This window comes from Pygoscelis adeliae, unplaced genomic scaffold (assembly GCF_000699105.1).
Source record: "Pygoscelis adeliae isolate BGI_AS28 unplaced genomic scaffold, ASM69910v1 Scaffold92, whole genome shotgun sequence".
NCBI classification, from domain to species: domain Eukaryota; kingdom Metazoa; phylum Chordata; class Aves; order Sphenisciformes; family Spheniscidae; genus Pygoscelis; species Pygoscelis adeliae.
This window is the reverse complement of record NW_008824306.1, coordinates 1,828,204-1,842,467: the sequence shown is the minus strand read 5'-3', so window position 1 is coordinate 1,842,467 and position 14,264 is coordinate 1,828,204. Positions and strand designations below refer to the sequence as shown.

Here is a 14,264-nt window from a genome sequence, read left to right as displayed (position 1 = left end):
GGGCTGCCGCTCCCTGCCCACCCCAGCTCCTCTAGAGACGGTGCTGGGAGACTTCCCTCTCCCTTCCCAGCAAAGGGCCGTGTGGAGCGTCGGGCGGGTACGCGCCGTTTTGTCACCTCGGACGAATTTTCACGTTTTGCCGAGCTGCTCTTGCGATGGCCGGGGGCGTTCTGTCGTTCGTTGCGAGTCAGGCTTGTGACCTGCGCGTCAGGCTTGCAGGCCCCGTGAATAGTTTTCGCTCGGTGTACCTTAGTTCTTCGGCCCAGGCTCACAAAGGCTTTTGAGAGCCGAAGTTCTCCTGAGGTACGACTTCGGTGAGGTAGAAGTTTGATTAAGTCTCCCGTAGGTGGGTGGATAACAGTATGCAGGGTGAATTGCATCTCAGAATTTATTCTCTAGACCTCGCTGAATATGGGGCCTGGTGGGGTATCGTGGTCAAGGAATTATAGTGTGTCTGAGGAAGAGGCTTGCGTTCCCAAGTTCAAATTCAGTTTTGCTCATGGAGGCCTTGAACAAGCCTAGCAAGGCAAATTTGGTTAAAAACGGTAATGGTCTAATTTTATCCGCCTAAGCAACCTTGTCCCGAGTAAGCCGACTTGTCCTAAATAACGCGTGTGACTGTCTTATAGCCTTGTGGAAAATTAAAGCAACATGTGAAATCCTAAAGACTGAGCAAAAATCTTTGTCGCAATTTTGTAAATTCCTTCCAAAGCAAATTCATCTGGAAACATTTCTGTTCTTCCAAATACAGGTCTGTCGTGGTTTAACCTCAGTCGGCAACTGAGCACCACACAGCCGCTCGCTCACTCCCCCCGGCCCCCGGTGGGATGGGGGAGAGAATTGGAAGAGCACAAGTGAGAAAACTCGTGGGTTGAGATAAGAACAGTTTAATAGTTAAAATAGAATAAAATCCTAATAATACACAAAGCAAGTGATGCACAGTGCGATTGCTCACCACCCGCCGACTGATGCCCAGCCAGTCCCTGAGCAGCGGCCAGCTTCCCCCACTTTATGTACTGAGCATGATGTCACGCGGTGTGGAATGTCCCTGGGGCCAGTTTGGGTCAGCTGTCCTGGCTGTGCCCCCTCCCAGCTTCTTGTGCACCTCCAGCCTTCTCAGTCGGCAGAGCATGGGAAGCTGGAAAGTCCTTGACTAGTGTAAGCACTGCTTAGCACCAACTAAAACATCGGTGTGTTATCAACATTATTCTCACCCTAAATCCAAAACACAGCACTGTACCAGCTACTAGGAAGAAAATTAACTCTATCCCAGCCGAAACCAGGACAAGGTTGATGCACCATTAAAATTGATAGCAGGCCATCCAATGAACACATATCAATTTAAAACAAAAAATGCTTGAATCTGCTCTGTATACATCTGTTGGTCTGGGCTTTTTCCTTCCTTTTGACACCCTTCCCTGACCTGCATCGCAGTACTTTGTTCCTTTAGTATGTTTATCATAATATAGCTCAGATTTACTGTCAACACTTGTATGCGTGATCATGATCCAGGCTTTAAAACAGCATCTTCAAGGTCAGATTGGTTAAATTAATGTTAGGGAAGATTATAAGCGCACAACACATCAGTTTACTGTTCCATTATTTTTGTAAATGACCTTTAGATTTGCAGATGCCCTGGAAAACTATTTTATATAGCTACTTGCATTGGTAGCTAATTTTCAGTGATCATATGAGTAAATACTTTTTTTTTTCCTTAGACGGTTATCTCGTTCATGTAATGTTGAAGTATGTAGTCAGACTGATTATATAATTAGAACTTAAACTTAGATGGCCTGCAAATATTTATTGTTCTCCTACTTGATTTTCTCGAGTCTTGTATCAGATTAGTTTTCTGGTAGAGACATTGCTCATTGGGGGGATAAGTCGGAAGTTTTGCGTTGTGGATGTTACTGCTTATATACATCAAATACGTTTTCAAAATTATTTAGATAAATGTTTGCGTACACAGTATTGCAGTTATGCTTAAGTGATTTTTAAAATAGGACGCTAGACCGAAATAAGCCCATCTTTTATTTCATGGAGTCCTCTCTGACTTTATTACACAATAAATTGCTGTCATCACAACACAGATTAGAAATGATGCTTTTAGTCAACCTTGCTATTCAAGGTAATGGGGAAAAGAGGGAAGGAGGGGTCACAAATAAGTGAAAACCCAACATGAGAAGTATTGTAGATTGTGGCTTCACACAGTCAGCCTAGGTCCAGTACCACGTCTGAGGAAGAAGAATGTCTCACAACGTCACGTGGTTGAGAAGGCAGAGCGGAGACACCGGAGCTGTTCTGCAGAAGCCAGGTTGTTCCTGACAGTGCTCTGTTTAAGCCAGCACTGATTCTGCCGATCCTCCTGGCTCTGGGTTCAGTGGCTCAGGCTGTTGTCTGCCTGAAAAGAGGTGTTATGCCAAGCAGTCTTGGAAGCAAACAGAGCCGTGTTGGTGCATAGCTGCTCGTGAGCTAACAGGATTTTGGAGTCTGCCTGGCCGTACTGAGAGTTAGCTTTACCAGGTCTGAACTGTGACACCGCTCACAATCTGCTAGTGAGTATGCAGAAGGGTACTGTGCTGTTGCTTGAATAATTGTCCTGCTTTTGTTAACGTGGATTTGTCCATCGTTAGTCATCGCTTTATAGAAATACTTATATAGAAATATTTATAGAAATAAACCTTAGTTTGTATTCCAGAGCATTAAAACAATCGCTTCTCGTTACTTGTGTTACGTAAATTGATAAGTATGAGGGGGAGGAATAGGGGGTCTTATTAAGCTCTAATACGCTCTTTTTCTGTGATGTAGGGGAAAGATTGTGAAAACTCTGACAGCTTTTTTTGTTTGTTTTTAGGTGTATGCGGTGATGAATTTAGCGTCTTACGATCACCTCAGTCAGTTGTTTTTCGAGATGGAAGTTGGCCCATTCCTGGCGAGCGGATCCCAGATGTAGCTGCATTATCCATGGGCTTTTCTGTTGAAGATGTATGTTTCAGGACTTGATTTTGAAATGCCTCTAAAACTACAGACCTGCTCGCTTAACATGCAAATCTTCCTGTCATGTGCTAGAATATATAAAATATCATCCCGTTTGTCTTGAGGGATGCATGACTCGTCAAAGGGTGGTTTCCAAGCACAGAGCTATATCAGTCATATGAGCAGCAAAAGGCTGTGCTAGCCGGCTAATTTGAATCATCAGCTACAGAAGGAAGCAAGCCTGTGGAGCCTTTACTGTGATGTGCTTCAGTTCCTCTGAGACCCAGCTACATGCTGTGTCCCCCCATCCGTAGTCACGTACTGAGAATCTGTGGAAACCATTGCATTTCTTGCCTACGAGCTATATCTGTAGGGCTCTGCTCTGGGGTACTCTGAAGATTGTGAGAAATGGCTTGGCTAGGCAGGCATTGTGTCAGGTCAGCGAGCTTGTCTGCTGAGCATGGTTAATAAGAATAAATAAACCAAATAGTTAGGAAGTATTCCAAAGACTTGAAAACCTAATTTGTGGTAGTGTTTCCCAAATTAGGTTTTTGAACATAGCTTTAGTGATGTTTAAAGTGCAACATGTGAGTAGGAGCCCTTGGATTCATTCCATTTTGCCTACTGAATTTTTTGCTGGGCTTCAGCAGGGATGAGTGGCTGTTGAAGCAGTACGGGAAAGCTTAATAGCCAGCCGCCCCTAGCAGTGTCTGCGTGCGGCCAGATACTTAAAGCTACAAGCTGGGATATTCTCACAGTGCTGGTGAGGGAGGCCGGTTCCCTTTCTGCAGTTCCATACTGCAGCTAAGCAAGAGGTCTGATAAGTCTGGTTTGAATGCAGGTCTGTTTAGCCTGTGTTTTGGCATTGGTCTGAAAATATCTTGCTGTCAATTAATTATGCTTTTTTGTCATTAAACTAGTAACAGAAATTCTTATGAGTAGTATTCCTAAGAAGTATATTTTGATTATTTTATCAAGAAAAAACAACACATCAGATGGTATTGTGTGCATTGCATGTAGAGACACCCAGCAAAACAGTGGGTTTTGGCCCATTTTGAACACTTCACTTTTGGCATACGGGTCATCTGGAGGTATAAAATGGTTATCGTGGGGGGAAAAAAAGTGTTTCAGTACTCACTCTGTGCTTTTGCCAAAGTTTGGAATTCATTTGCTCTGATGGGTCCGTAGCATCCTTTAGAAATAGTTCTCTATTAGTATTATTTCAAATCCTAGAAGCAGGCAGGGAAGGAAGCGTTTAAATTACTCTATTCAGTTAAGCCCTGAAACTGAAAGTTACCAGCGTTGTCCTTAAGGCAGTGATCACTGTGTAGGCAGCTTCCTACCCTGGCATGGAGAATACCACAGGGCCCAAACACTCTTTTTGCAGTTTACATCAAGGCTGTAGTCTAGGAACGTAAACTGACGGTGCAGTAGGTGCACTGTAGAGGATTTGGAATTCTTACTGCGTTACGTTGGGGATTCTCAAAAACAGTCATTCAGTATTTCTCCCTTAAGGCAACATAAAACTGAACCCCTTTTTTGTCCCTGATGATGCTTTAAAAGTTTTTCTTTTGTTTCTTTGAGGTGATACAGATCATAACGTCAATGATATTTAATTCTAAAATCCAAATAAATTGGTTTCATAAAACTTAAGCAAGCAGTTATGTCTTTTACATAAATGGAGAAATCTGTTTGAATTCATTCTAAATAGATGAATTTGTATTTTGTGCCTGAATAAACCAGCTAGGTAGCCTTCACTGTGCTCTTACTGATGCATAACTGTAGTAAGCTACTAAGGAATCTTATGTTTCTATGCAAATTTGTAAGTTTTAGATTAGTAGGCTCTTGGTATGATTGACACTCCCCCCTTTCCCCTCCCGTTTCTCTCTGGTACTGAAAATATCAAGATGTTAGTGTTTTAATGTGCCTAAACCCCTTTCTATGGTGTTTTGCAAAAGGGTTTGCTTTTGTGTTTTGGTTTTTTGTTTGTTTTGTTTTTTTAATTCAGCCTTCACTTATTAAATACAGACTATGATATTTCTAATTTAATTATGGGAAATAACTCTTGATATATCTAGTATGTATAATGCTTTCTCGGTGTAGAATTTGCTATGAAGTTACTGGCAGCTCTTAAACTAACAGTTTCTTCATGGTTAACTTGAGACAGCATCATTCAAGATGAAAGCATTCTAGTATTAACTTACTTCCCCATAAAATTTCCGATAGGCTGTCCTGCACAGAGATATTAACAAGATAGTAAGTTATTTTGCTGTAATGGTGGGGGAGGGCTCTTCTCTTTCTGCCTGTGAAATACAAGGTTTTTTACTATTTTATAATAGGACCTTTCCTGGCCTGGGCTTGCAGTGGGTGATCTGTTTCACAGACCGCGAGCTACTGTGCTGGTAACAGTGAAGGGAGTAGACAAGCTGGCGTTGCCTGTGAAGGGGATTTCTTACCCTATTGAGAATGTGAGTATCCACATTTGGAACTGTCGCGTGATTTCTGTGACTCTTGTGGTCTAATGAGAAGTACGTGACTCTTTACTGTAGTCCTTGGCGTTCGCTTACTTCTTACTCGAAGTTCACATATCCCCTAGAATGATGGATCAGGCTGTACAGATAAATAATCCAGTCAGGCTCCTGTACAAGGTGAGAGGCCTTTAAGATCAGCCAGGGCCTCCTGTGTTGAGTTCAGTAACTTGTCTGACCAAAGCGTGTTCTCCTTGAAAGGCATCTAGTTTTAAAATGTTTGTACCAAGAGGCAGAGAATCCACTGCTTCGCATGTTAACTTATTGATTCATAGCCAGAATTACTAACTTTTTTGCTTCAGCTGAGTGTGTGTGATAGCATTTGATATGATGTTGATTCTTTGATGTACTGTATCGCCCCTCTAAGCAGTCTGAGTTTTCATCAAGTACTTGACTGTGAAATATAGCATTTTGAGATACCATTTGATTATACTGTATTAAAAAGAAAACAACAAGCAACTTTACATGTACCCGTCACTGGCTGTCTTTGCTGAGACTCTTTTCTCACGCTTGTCACAGTATCACAGAATCATTTAGGTTGGAAGGGACCTCTTGAAATCATCTAGTCTGACCCCCTGATCAAGCAGGGTCAGCTAGAGCAGGCTGTCCAGGACTGTGTCCAGTCGGGTTTTGAATATCCACAGATGGAGACTCCACAACCTGTCTGGGCAACCTGTGCCAGTATTTGACCACCCTTACAGTAAAAAATCTGTTCTTGTGTTCAGATAGAATTTCCTGTTTTTTTTAAATTCATGCCTGTTGCCTCTTCTCCTGTCATATGATTTTGTCTACACACCTCTTAATAGGAGCACAGTAATTTACAAAATAATGGTAACTGTACAGTGTCTCCTCACTTCTCCTTTATAAATACATTGTCTGCTTTAATCCGTTTTGCTGCAGTATTGACCCAGTTCTTCATGTTGAGCTGTTGTTTGTCCAGCATGAACCCACAAACCCTTTTCAAATAATTTGCGTTTCAGCTTATTTCTAGTTAGTTCATTCTGCTTCTTGGAAAACTTTGTTTTGCACTGGTTTACCACGCATTTTGGCTCTGTGCGACTGCTGTGCTCCCGTTAAGAATTATCATTTATCATTTTATTACTTCAGTCAAACTGTGGAATCTTCAGTGACAATGTTGAATAGTGTTTCGTTTAATATTGACACCCTATTGCACACCCAAAGATGAGGAGGTGATTTCCCTATGTAGTTACTTTTACAGCTGTCAGGCAGCCTTTTAATCTATTTTAAAATGTCAGCGTTTAATTGGAATGTTATGTGGCTTTACACTGAACTCGGGTCAAATTCAGCTTAACACAGATCTGGTTTCACATCAGCTTTCAAGCACAGCTCAGTAGTTGAGGCACAGTTACACGCTGGCGTTGCTGCAATGGGGTCTGGACCAAAACCGATTTAGGATTGTCTGCACCTGACCCTGTAGGCATTGCTAACTTGTGGAAACCTTAAATATACTTGAAGTCTTCAGTCGTATTTGCACTGAAGTGTGCATAATGCATATTTGCTTTATTTCCTATTAATAGGAATTAATATTCCTAAGCTTTTAATTGTTTCCGTTAACTGCTGCCATGGCTTCAGATGAGCTGCCCCAAATGTATGCTGGCAATGTACGGGTTCTCCAATATTCAGTAGTTTCAAATGATCATCATTGAGATCATCCATGTTCAGGACCACTGGGTACAAATTATCCTAGCTTACAGACTTACTAAAATTTATGAGAAAAAATATTTCTACGCTCTTTAACTAGCGAATGGAAATGTGCCGTTCTGCTTCTTTTTAGATGAAACCCAGAAGTAAGTGTTTAGAAAAACTAACAGCTTTATTAGCTTGCCAGTAATGGCATTATACCATGCTAGGATTTCTTTTATTCTTAGTAATTTTTTTTATATGGCTCTTTTCTTTGGTGTTTCAGCAACTGGTCTTTCTACTGGTGTATTTTCATTCATCAGTTTTCTGTGGTTCATAACTTTCCATTTGCACTAAGATTGGCTTTCCCTTTTGTATTACTTCTATATTTGTTGGTCTTGCTTTCCTGATAAACAAGGCTATGCTCTTAGCTTAAGTAAGCCTCTTAATTACACAGTCATAGTGCCTTGGAGTTCTTAAAAATATATTGTGTCCTCCGTATATACAAATAAATTGTCTGTTTATAGATACACAGTTGATGTTTTGCACATTGGCTACTATTATTTGTTGTTATCACTTTGGAAATATGCATACTCTTTGCTCAAAAAGAGGTTGTCCTATTTTTCCAGACTTCTGTAGTTAAGCGAATTATCTCCTATCGTTAGGCCCTGTTTTACCCAAAAATCTAACTAGACTTTGTCTTCCAGGCTGTTCCTTTCAGTCTTGACAGTGTTGCGAACGCTATTCATACTTTGTTCTCTGAGGAAACTCCTGTGGTCTTGCAGCTGGCCCCCAGTGAGGAAGTGAGTATTGCTTCACTTCTGATTCCAGATGTTCTAAATAGTAAACCTCTTTCCGCTTGTGTGGCTGGAGCAAACCTAGTTGATTTTATGAAACATTTTGCATTGGAGAGAGATTGCAAGTATGATTGATTCTCAATGTGTGACTGGAAAACTAAAAAACTAACCTTTGTTGTTATTAAACAATGGCTACTCCTGCAGAGAGTGTACATGGTGGGCAAGGCAAACTCTGTATTTGAAGATCTTTCTGTCACACTGCGCCAACTGCGAAACCGCTTATTCCAGGACAACTCCATTCTCAGCTCCCTTCCTCTCAACTCCCTCAGCAGAAACAATGAGGTAAAAAACTTTAGTCAGTGGGAGCTTTTATGATTTTTTTTCTAATATTCTTAGTTAGCTTGTGCTTTTTTTTCTCTCGCTTTGCCTAGGAGAGCCTACTCTAACTTTTTCTAACTAAATTCTAAGAAGTAAGTTTTAAGTTCTTTTTGAAGTAACTTTATTGAAGGAGTAATTTCCTTCTAGCATGTTCTGATGCTGTAACAGACATAACCTCTTATAAAATACTGAGACTTGCAACAAAATGAGACTTCCCTAACTTTGGTTTCATGAAAAGAAATACCTGTCTCTTTCTTCCTGCCTCCTCCCCCAGGTTGACTTGCTTTTTCTGTCAGAACTACAAGTCCTACATGATATTGCAAGCCTGGTAAGATTTTTTTTTTTTTTAAAACGCTTTCCCCATCTTATGTCACAAACTTCAGAGATCTCGTTTAAAGGTAGAGAAGCTGTAGCCAGGATACTTGGCAACCAGTGATATATATTTAAGTGTGTCATCAGTTGGTTGCATCAGTTTCAGTAATGCATTCTCAAGCTATTGGCATCAGCCCTGTCACTAACAGAAGAAAATGAGAACCTTAATCATCTGCAATTTCTTTTGTGTTGTGTTTGGTGAGAACGGGGAATTCTGAGCTGCTGTTGCTCCATACCCAAAGACACGGGAAGTACTCAGTGAAGAATTTGCTGGGGCTTTCCTTGTTTCCTTACTTGAGAAGTAATGGTAGTTAAGAATGTGTTCTTTGCCCTGTCCACCATTTTACTTCAAAATATCACCATAACATTTTATCTGAAAAGACTGGGGTTACTTTTGTAGCGTGAATAGTGGTGGTGATAGAAATGTTCCAATGGAGGGGTGAGCTTTTAATTCTGATCTTTTTAAGCAAAAAGCTTCTTATGATCTTTTTACTAAGAAGCTACTGTCTTTTTGCTGTGGTTTAGGGTTTGTTTTGGGGTTTTTTGTTTTTTTTTTTCCCTTTAAGCTACAGCCCTCAGCTACTTAAAGTGAAAGAAACAGTAATGAAAAACTTGGAAGTTCGCATTAGGTGAAGGGCTGGTGGAGAGAAATGGGGCTCTTGAGGAAATGAGGTAGAACAACTTATTTTTGTCTTGCAGGCTAGAAATGCTGTAGTTAAAGTAGATGGGAAGATAGGAACAGATTAAATTCCTTGCTCTCAGAGACTGTTCTCTTGTGCGGGCAAATGTCAGTGCTGCAGCTTCACACCTGTAGAAGTGCAAGAATATCACTACTCTCCTGATAATTTGGATTATATTGGTTGGATTTTATGACAATGGGATGATATTCCTTAAGTAAACTACTTTTGTACATGGGCAACAGCAAGGTAGAAGTTGTAACCTACTCAGTTTTGCAAGGGCCAGCTTCAGTGAAGGGAATAGCAATCCAAGTATTGTAGGTTTTTTTTTTTTTCCTCCAAGTTTCATTTTTACGGCAATTACAGAACAAGGATTCTGATGTGAATAAGTATAACGTTTCTTTTTAGTAGAGCTCTATATTACATTTATATAACCTCATATTAGGAACAGATGCTACATGATGATCATCTGCTTTCTTCTGTAGAATAAGAAAAGAAACAATTGTGGACATCTTCTAGTTAAGCTGGCAAGAAATTCTACTTCCTAATCAATAAGGAACATGACTGTGGAAAGTGAGGCTGGATTAGTCCCAGCAAACTGATGTCGTGAAATGTGTTTTTAAAGTAACCTGTGTATGAATTAATTTCTTTCTGCCCTCAATGGTGTGCCAAAGCTGTCTCGACACAAGCACTTAGCCAAAGATCACTCTCCAGACCTGTATTCTCTGGAACTGGCTGGTTTGGAAGAGGTTGGAAAACGATACGGGGAAGATTCTCAGCAGTTCAAGGATGCTTCTCAAATTCTTGTAGACTCTTTGCAAAAGGTATACTTTCTACCTAATGAATAAAACTCACAGGAATACTAAGGAAATAATTTTTTTGTGTTAACTACAAGGGAGTTAGTTTATTGACTGTCTTCTGCTTTGAATTGTCACTTCATTAGTGATGGCTTGATGCCATCATCACTTGATGCTTGTTTTTGTTTGGTTTTTAAAATGCAGTTGTTCAGTTATAAAATCGAATGTTACAATTTGCCATTCTGGAAAGTGCTGACATGATTCTACAATGTGTTAGATATTTTGCGTAAAGGAGTAGGAATATATTGATTGAAACCATATATCAACATGACTCGATATGTTTGTTTTTCCTAAATAAATATCTTGCACTTAAACCCACCAGTATGTCTCCCAAAAACTGGCTCTCAGAAATGTGGAAATATCTTTATCCCAGGGTACAAGTGGTTAGTTTCCCCTTGCCCACAAAGCTGTATAAATCTAAATTTCCAAGCCTCTAAAATAACCGCTGTTCATCTGTCAGTGTGCTCGAAAAAGTAATTCTTTAGCAGGTCTTACGTAATCATTAGATAAAATCTTTATTAAGACCAGTCACTTTTGTGAGTTTCAAAAGCATGATGGAAAAGTGTAAAAGCATGAATTTGCTAAGCCAAATAACTGTCTTCTCTAAATGTTACTCTTTGGCCTCTTTGCAGTTAAGCAAATATATTTAAATACTAGACATATTAGCCTTTGGATCAGATTAAAATATTCAGGTTCATAATTTCCCAGCGGAAGGTTGAGAACCTAAATATTTTGTTGAAACTGACAGACTTACAATTGGGAAACTATATGGGGGTGTGCCTTTTGTAAAAGGGATGAAGGAACAAATTTCAGTCCAGAAAGCAGTCATAAGCTACAGTCTGTTGAACAGTGGTTGAGGGGTTTTAAAGAGATGTTGTAAACCAGGTGAAAGTTGGCACTTTCTTAGTGGAATTCTAAAATAGTGTAAATTTTTACCACTTTGCATAAGCTTCTTATTCCTGAAGCTGGCATCTTGTCGTTTAGTACATCTTGCTAACAAAACTCTTTGTAATTCCTGGCTACAGTGTAGATTTTAAATTAAATCACTTTTGCTTTTCCAGTTTGCAGATGAGATGTTTAACCTGTATAGTGGGAATGCAGTAGTAGAAGTGGTGGCTGTGAAGACATTTAATTCTCCCCTCATGAGGAAGACTCGCTCCATTCTCCAGTCTTCACAGGTAGTAGATGCACATTTTTCTATATATCATTTATTGAAAGTGATCCAAACTGCATCACTTCTTCATTTGAGCGTAACTTTTTTTTTTAAGGGCTAGAATACTGGCTATGATTTGAAGGGTGTGAAGAGGTCAGCTTACCTGTCTTGATCTTCACTTAATCATACAGTAATGTAGGTTGAAGAGGGCTGCTGGAGGTCATCTGGTCCAACCTACTGCTCAAAGCAGGATTAATTTAGGAGTTAGGTCAGGCTGCTCAGGTCCTTGTCCAGCCAAGTTCTTGAAAAGGCCATGGCCGGAAGTCCTAGAGCCTCTCTGGACAGCTTGTTCCAAAGTATTAACCACTTTCACTGTGAAAACTTTTTCCCTTATGTCATGTTAGAATTTGCATTTCTGTCGTTTTCTCCCCAGTACAGTAGTGCATGCAACTCCTGCCTCACGGGTGGGGAAAAAATTGTTTTCCTTGACTTGCTGCCTACGCTCCAGATGCAGCCCGGGATGCAGTTGCCCTTCGTCACTGCAGGGGCACGCTGCTGACTCCTGTTCACCTTGTCCACCAGGACCTCCAGGTCCCTCTCTGCAGAGCTGCTGCCCAGTCCGTCAGTCCCCAGCCTGTGCTGTCACGTGGGGTTATTCTGTCCCAGGAGCAGGGCTTTGCGTTCGTCCTCATTGAATTTCACGAGGCTCCTGTCAGCCCATTCCTTTGGATTCCATTGATGTCAATCACATAATCACTCTTGCATTTTGTGCCCTAGCATCAGAATTGTCTAGACAAAAATGCATCTCTCCTATTCAGATTGCTCAGATTTTCGATGTAGTCGGAATGTGTTTTGTATGCAAGCTAACTTTTAAAGTAATACACTTACTTTCTTTATTACAGAGCGAAACAGAAAATCCATACAACCTTGCCTATCCGTATAACTACAACTACTCTGTAATCTTCAACATTATTCTGTGGATGATGATAGGTCTTGCTTTAGCTGTGATAGTTATCTCCTACAACCTCTGGAACATGGATCCTGGGTATGACAGCATTATTTATAGGATGACAAATCAGAAGATAAGAATGGATTGAACTACACTGTGTTTCAGCGCAAGGAAATGATGGAGAGTAAGGTCTCCTTTAAACTGTGTGGAAAACAAATATTCTGACATGGTTAATTGTGGAATTTTTTAAAAGGTGTATTTATTTCTAAGTTGGCTTTTTTTCCCTCTCAAGCCTATTTTAAATGTTAGTAGTAGCACCAGTTGGGATTTAGAAATTGAAATCTGCTTGTTTAAAAAAAACAAAACACAACAATCCCCAAACTAATTGTTACTGAAGTAACATCATTCCTTTTTTTTATCATGTAACATGAGTTTTTGAAATGCCCTGTACTGCCTGTGACTGTGTGCAAAACAGATAAATTGAAATTATGATAGCAACATGTTGTTTGAAACTTTTACACTGGAAGATTAGAAATTATAGCTAAATTGTTGTGTTGTATATTATGAACCAGTTGTAAATGTTTGATGTAAATATTTATAATGGCTATATGTAACTTCAGAGAGGATAGTAATTATTCTTTAGTAAAATACTAAGTATAGAAATATTTCTACAAGACTACGATTCTAGTGGCACAAATGGCATTTTGATCTCATGTCAATGGCTCAGATGTAAGCTGTAGGCAGAAGGATCCTTTACCTAGAACTTTTAATGATTTGGAGGTAAATAACACTAGTGTGGCTGGTCTATACAGTGGAGAGTCTATAAATATTGAAGTAGCACCAGTCTGATCGCGGTCTAACGTCACATAGGGTTGAAAGTTCCTATTATGATGTTTCATATTCCTTCCATTTGTGTTGATGTTATTATAAAAAAACCTAAATCAATTCTTTTTGATGATAAGAGTGGACCAACACTTGATTTAAGTATACCTGGATTATAGTCCTGCTTCAACCATTCAATAAAACAAAGAACAGTTGTTCTGGAATGCATTTATTCTTTGTGGCTTCATAGGTGTGGCTACTTTTATTTAGTATTAGCTCAGCTGAATAGAGTAGGTGCCGGCAGCCTCCTGTATGTGACAGTGGGCCCAAGTCTGTAACAGTTTAGTTTTAACTGCCTTGCAAAAGCAAACGTTGGAAGATCACCTTGTATGGATTAATTTTCCTAAACCACGTAGTGAGTGTAGTTAAAACAAGTGGTTAATCTTTGGCCTGCATCTTTTTTAGAACAACCTACCTTTTAGAAACTCGCTTGCTCTTGTGGTAAAAGGAATTCTCCAGACTACAGCGACGTGAATGGAAACTACTTTTTTCATCTTGTTGTCCTCTGATGTGCTGAACTTTCCCTGTTGTTAGGAGAGATTTGTTCCGCTTCCAGAAGAGATCTGCTTATTGAATTAATTTGTCTCATTTATTGGGAATGTCAGATTTGGAGGGGTTGAAAGTCGTTCATGTCTTGGAGATCCTGGACAGTGCTTCGTGTTGAATTGAGTAACGTGCTGCAGCTTTGTCCAAGTCCAGGAAATCCAGTTTAGTATGTTACAATCATTTGAAATGACTTTTAATGGCACTTAAAGTTAATCTGGGTGATTAAGATTGATAGATAGAAAGGAAGAGTTGCACTGCCAGTTTCTCTGACAAGAATGTGTAGTCTAATTGTTGAACATTCTGTAGCACACTTGCAGGGCTTTGAGAATCAAATCCATCTGATGAAGCTGTACAATTTTATCATGAAAACAATTAAAATACAGCTCTGTCATCCCGTTTGATAGGCATGAACCCTAATCTTTTAAGTAAACTATTACGTGATAGCCTATATGTTGTTTTAAATTTCTTTGGCTGTTTTGAGATCACTTAATATGGAAGACAATACCCC

General features: G+C 39.8%; 1 protein-coding gene across 1 annotated transcript; it reads left to right on the top strand.

Moving 5' to 3' along the window:
- Positions 1-2,860: 2,860 nt before the first annotated feature.
- ATP6AP2 (ATPase, H+ transporting, lysosomal accessory protein 2) lies at positions 2,861-13,374 on the top strand. The gene is given in 11 exon segments (XM_009318897.1): positions 2,861-2,924; positions 2,927-2,985; positions 5,316-5,444; positions 7,853-7,948; positions 8,147-8,284; positions 8,595-8,648; positions 10,044-10,059; positions 10,062-10,128; positions 10,130-10,193; positions 11,288-11,404; positions 12,282-13,374. Coding segments are annotated over 11 exon segments (993 nt in total). The 5' UTR covers positions 2,861-2,866; the 3' UTR covers positions 12,477-13,374.
- The last annotated feature ends 890 nt before the right edge of the window (positions 13,375-14,264 follow it).